The 6,117-nt window shown below is 33.5% G+C and overlaps 1 protein-coding gene across 1 annotated transcript; it reads left to right on the forward strand.

Moving 5' to 3' along the window:
• The first annotated feature begins 4,509 nt into the window (after nt 1-4,509).
• LOC124519032 (olfactory receptor 2L5-like) lies at nt 4,510-5,445 on the forward strand. The gene has a single exon (XM_047089000.1). The coding sequence runs from the start codon at nt 4,510-4,512 to the stop codon at nt 5,443-5,445; it is 936 nt and encodes a 311-aa protein (XP_046944956.1).
• The last annotated feature ends 672 nt before the right edge of the window (nt 5,446-6,117 follow it).

Genomic DNA, 6,117 nt, shown 5'->3' on the forward strand with positions numbered 1-6,117 from the left:
TACTAATTTATATTCCAAATATAAGGCTCAGGAGTTCCATTTTCTCCACATTCTCTATTGTTTCTTTATTTTTGCTTATAGCCTTTCTAAATGGTGTGAAATTGTATCTGGTGATTTTGGTTTGCTATACCTAGGAGGTACAGGCTCAGAGAGGTGAATTAATTAATCCAAAATTACATTTCTAGTAAGTGCCAGAACTAGAATCAAATCTAGCATCGGCTCCAAACTGTCTGCAGCATGTTTTTACAGTAAAGCAAAATAAACATATCTTCATTCTGAATCCAAACTCATAGTATATACTGATAAATCATACAATTGTCAAAATATCTGTCTACATACTTTTTTATTTGTCTATCACTGCTGATTCGCCATTGCGGAATTTCATGAAAGTATATATATAAGCATACAGTTATATGCACATTCAAATACTGTGCTTTATAGATCTTTTGGTACAATAAAATCATCATGGATCACAAGCTCTCTAACATTCTAAACAACTAAAAATACACACTACTTAAATATTTAATTAGGTTATTAATTCCTGAGTCACAAAAGTATTATGAATTATATATGTTTTTTTTTCCTTTTTAGTAGAACCTGTTGTGGAAACATTAGGAGGGATGAAAACTTCATATATATACCCAAGAGAAATAATGTAAAGATCTATGCTTGGCTGGACTCTAGAAGACTCTCCTTTTAGCCATATGATTTAGTCTAGGAAAACCATTGCACAATCCTGTAAACACTAAATAAATGATAGGAATGAAAAAACAATTACAATCTATGGACATGGAGATAAAAGTATATCCAAACTTTTAAAAGAACTAAGGTAGACTTTGTGGAGCCAATAAGTTCAGGTTTTCCAGAGGAAAAAAAAAAATCTGATCTTTTATAGAACTCTTCCCTTAGGTAAAGTAAGGAAGTTCCCTTTTGGTAAAGTTCAGCACTCAAAACTATTCCAGGGATCTTGAAAAGAGAAGAAGCAACCCAAATTTATATGAAAACTGGTGCAGATTTTTTTACATTCAAATACTTTTAAAAATTTAGTCTGATTCTTTATAAAATTTTCAACGAAGCAATGGAAACTTTCTTTGGTAAATGTATATTCTTGCTGCAGCTATACAAATAACCAAATCAAATCTAATGTGACCAGACAATTTAATGATCTGAAAGATCTTTCTTTGAGATTATTTTGCTTCAGAAGAAAATTCTACATTGTGTAGTATCTAGAGGACACTTTTCCAGATCTGCCACTGGATCACTCTATAGTTTTAAATAATTTACTTCTAATCACTTGGAATCCGTGTTTCATCTTTATAATAATGAACCTATATTGAAAAATCTATTTATTCCGCAAGCATGTGAATCGCTAAAGTGAGATGCTTTTAAAATTTTGTTTGCAATTGAATAGGAACATGGGAAACATGAGAAAAAGAATGATACCAAGCTAAATAATGTTTGTTAAATTAATTAAATTACATTAAACTAAATTAAAATGATAATATGCAATTTATTTTTAAACTGGACATAAATAAGAAAATTTTCCTCATCATGATGTAGGAATGAACTGAATATACACATTTATAACTTGATCTACAAGGGAGATAATACAGAGAAGGACGTTTCTTTGTAAACAAAATCACCCAAGGACACTGATATTGAGGCAAGACATGGATTATAATTCATTTAGAGGACCTGGCAGTGATTGAGAGGATCTGGGAGTGCTGTGGGTGTTCTCTACCTCATGGATTAAAGTTGTATTCTGCAGGGAGCAACTGGAAATATAATTAAAACATCAAATTAGAGGAAAGAGGGAAGATATTGAAATGAAAAAAATATAGGCACTAATCCATCTTATTTGGGCATTAAAGGAATTTATACAGCTTCTTGACTCTCTTTCATCTATAGTAAATTTTTATTTTAATAATGTTTATATTTTTCTTTTTATTTCTCTTTTAGTTTTGAGCAGTTAAAAGTAACAACTTTTCATTTGATAATTGTTACCTGAATTTTTAGTGATGAGATTAAATTTAAATAAACATTAATATATAAATATCTTCATCTATCTACCAAGCATCTAAATTCAGGCAGAAAATCTTAGGAATTCACTTAAATGTCTGAAACTTGATTTATCATCTGCAAACATCCATAGCCATATTTATGGTTATATCAACTTCAAGTAGACTGAAGGATTAAAGAAAATTTAGGGGTGCCTGGGTGGTTCAGTAGGTTGGGAGTCCGTCTTTGGCTCAGGTCATGATCTCACAGTTTGTGAGTTTGAGCCCCACATCAGGCTCTGTGCTGACATCTCAGAACCTGGAGTCTGCTTTGGATTTTATGTATCCCTTTATTTACCCCTCTCTGGCTTGCACTCTGTCTCTCTCACTCTCAAAAATAAATAAACTAAAAAAAAAAAAAAAAAAAAAAAGAAAGAAGGAAAGAAAACTTATTCTTGGCACAAATCTTGACACATGTTAGGTCCTACCCAGCGGAGATGGTCACTGAAAGTGTACAGTTCTATCTTCTCTGACATGTATGGGTCTTGTTTGGGTTCAAGGCTTGGTTCTCCAACTCACCTAGGAACCATCTCATTCCCTTTTCCTCCACTGTATATTGCCAGTAAAGCTGATACCCAAACCAAAGTTTTAGTGAAATTTAAAAGATTGAAGCAGGTGCAATTTTTTCCACATGGTATGTAAATAGATTAGTTTTCATTATTTCACTGGGTAAAATCAAAATAAAAGGGAAATAATCTAATTACTTTCACCTAAAAATTATATTTATATACTTTAGATCTTGAAACAGATATTTAATAGCTATGGTGGCTTTCGTGTCAGATGCAAAGCTTCTTTCAATGATATCACATGGCAAGTTATTTAGCATGTAAGAACAGAGGAACATAGATAATCAAAATCGCTGCCTTAGCAGTCATGTGACATGACATCAAAGAACAAACTTGATGTCCCATCCATTATTCTGTTCTGTGTTGTTTTTTTCTCATGATTAAACAGAAATAATACTAACTACCTCATGGAATGTTTGTCATAACTGGCCCTATATAAATACAAATGATAGAAGTAGTAACAATGTTAATGTCCTTGGTAATTACAATTATTACATTTTCAATTTGGTTGATAATTGAAACTACTAATACAAATTATAGCCCATGATATCAGTTTAATATGCTCTCCTCATGCCTATCCAAATGCCACCTTATAAACAAAGCTAGCTCTCCCAGTATTTCCTTTGCATGTTGACAGTAACCACACAATAATTGAAAATCAGTTGTTTCACATAGACCCTAACCCTGCTGCAAGTACTTCACAGTGGATTTGGAGATTAACATCTGCACTAATTTTACTATGTAAATTAGGAACTGAAATTACTTTTATATCACTTTAATAGTTTATTTTTTATTTTTTTTTCAATGTTTATTTATTTTTGGGACAGAGAGAGACAGAGCATGAACGGGGGAGGGGCAGAGAGAGAGGGAGACACAGAATCGGAAACAGGCTCCAGGCTCTGAGCCATCAACCCAGAGCCCGACGCGGGGCTCGAACTCACGGACCGCGAGATCGTGACCTGGCTGAAGTCGGACGCTTAACCGACTGCGCCACCCAGGCGCCCCTCACTTTAATAGTTTATACAAATAATGTATGGGCATGGCATCAACAAACCACAGAGTTGAATGATGGTCCCATAACCCACTCCTCTTGAAACCCAAAGCTAATACTTCAAATTATTTTACAGTTTTTTCCAATACTTCCTATATATTTTAAACAATATGCTTATCTTCTAATGCTTGATTCTTAAATCCCAAATACCAGACCATGATTTGTAAATTAGGCCACTGTGGATGAAATCTTACCCATCCCTATATCATCAAACTTTTCCTTCCACCACTTCATCATCAGATAATGATACTTAGGATCTACAGAGCTTGATTTCTTTGGCAAGAAAAGCTTTGGCAAGCTTTTTGGAGAAAACTAAAAAAAAAAAAAAAAAAAAAAAAAAAAAAAGGTATGTATTTGTTAGCATGAACTGATAGGCTAATTTATTTTCAGAATTATTAGTGCTTGATTATAAGAAGAAATAATTGTCTAAGAGTAATAAAATGTATTAAACATGGTGTGTAAGGTATGCATTTACATTGATTAACAGTGCATATATAAAATGTATAAGTTCTGATGTTGATAATACCTAAATGTATATAGAAAAATAATATATATATATATATAAATTTCAATAAAATCATTACAGAAATATATTATTCTTGGATATACAGATTTTAATGAAATATTTTGTATATATATGCATTTCCTATAAAGATTTTATCTCTGAGGCAAAAACTGGCAGGTTTGTTTTATCAGAATATGTGTTAAGTTTTTTTTTAAGAGTTACAATGTTTCATTAATAAATCAGTTTGGAACAAAAAAAAGGAATTAATAAAAGCTAATTTTTTTGTATGTAATATGTGTTTCTCTTTAGGGAAAGCTAAATTAATGTCCCATGGAAAATAATAACCAAACATCTACTGATTTTTTCTTATTGGGATTATTCCCACCATCAGAAATTGGCCTGTTTTCCTTCATTTTCATTGTTCTCATTTTCTTAATGGCTCTTTTTGGCAACATGTCCATGATCATCGTCATCCTCCTGGACACTCATCTCCACACACCCATGTATTTTCTACTTAGTCAGCTCTCCCTCATGGACCTGAACTACATCTCCACCATTGTCCCCAAGATGGCGTCCAATTATCTCTTTGGAAATAAGTCGATTTCTTTCATTGGGTGTGGAGTTCAGAGTTTCTTCTTCATTACATTAGCTGGTGCAGAAGGATTACTGTTGGCCTGTATGGCTTATGATCGTTATGTGGCCATTTGCTTTCCTCTTCACTATCCCATTCGTATGAGCAAAAGAGTACTTGTGTTGATGATTACAGGATCTTGGATAATGAGCTCGATCAACTCCTGTGCCCACAATGTATATGCCCTCCATATCCCTTATTGTCGACCCAGAACCATCAATCATTTCTTCTGTGATCTCCCGGCCATGTTGACACTGGCCTGCATGGACACCTGGGTCTATGAGTACACAGTGTTTGTGAGCACCACACTCTTCCTTGTGTTACCTTTCATTGGCATTGCATGTTCCTATGGCCGAGTTCTCCTCACCATCTGCCGCATGCACTCAACAGAAGGGAGGAAGAAGGCCTATTCCACCTGTAGCACACACCTCACTGTGGTAACTTTCTACTATGCACCCTTTGCTTACACTTACCTACGCCCAAGATCGCTGAGAACTCCAACAGAGGACAAAATTCTGGCCATCTTCTACACGATCCTGACCCCAATGCTCAACCCCATCATTTACAGCTTGAGAAACAAGGAGGTGATGGGAGCCCTGAGAAGAGTGATTCAGAGGATCTGCTGCTCTGTATAAGTGTCGACAAAGTTCTCATTAATCCTGCTGCTTTAGAAATACATCATTTTCACCTTTTACACTCATAAGGAACAATGTCATTCCAAGATTCCAGACAAAGATGATATTAATCTAGAAAATTAAGATAATTGAGATTTTAAAAAATTTACATTCCCAATCATTTTATATTCATGGTAATTTTTCAATAAATGTTAATAGCATATATTTTCCCTTAATTTGTGGGTAATAAGATTTTATTAATACATTGAAATGACATTCAAAACAGTCCAACTAGATGTATTATCCATTATACTAGTTCTAATATATTTAGCAAATCTCCCCAAATAGATAAAATGGGACAAAAGAACAAGAAATATTATAACATTTATAATATATATTATAATATATACGTATATACATATAATATATACACACATACACACACACACACACACACATCAACAGATACTTAGGATATGTAGGTTGTTTCCCTATCTTAGCTTCTTAGCTATTGTGTATAATACTGCAATTGACATACAGATTATCATATCTTTTCCAAATAGTGTTTTTGTATTTTTGGAAAAATATCCAGCAGTGGAATTTCTGGATAATATGGTAGTTTCATTTTTAATGTAATGAGGGACTTCCATACTTTCCTCCATGATGGCTGTACCTGTTTACATTCACCAACAG

The sequence above is a fragment of the Lynx rufus genome, unplaced genomic scaffold, assembly GCF_022079265.1.
Source record: "Lynx rufus isolate CCGP_SWC_20201006 ecotype Redwood Valley unplaced genomic scaffold, mLynRuf1.p SCAF_1, whole genome shotgun sequence".
NCBI lineage: Eukaryota > Metazoa > Chordata > Mammalia > Carnivora > Felidae > Lynx > Lynx rufus.

Excerpts from the sequence above, each read along its gene's own strand:
- LOC124519032 (XM_047089000.1), top strand. The coding sequence starts at position 4,510 with ATGGAAAATAATAACCAAACATCTACTGATTTTTTCTTATTGGGATTA.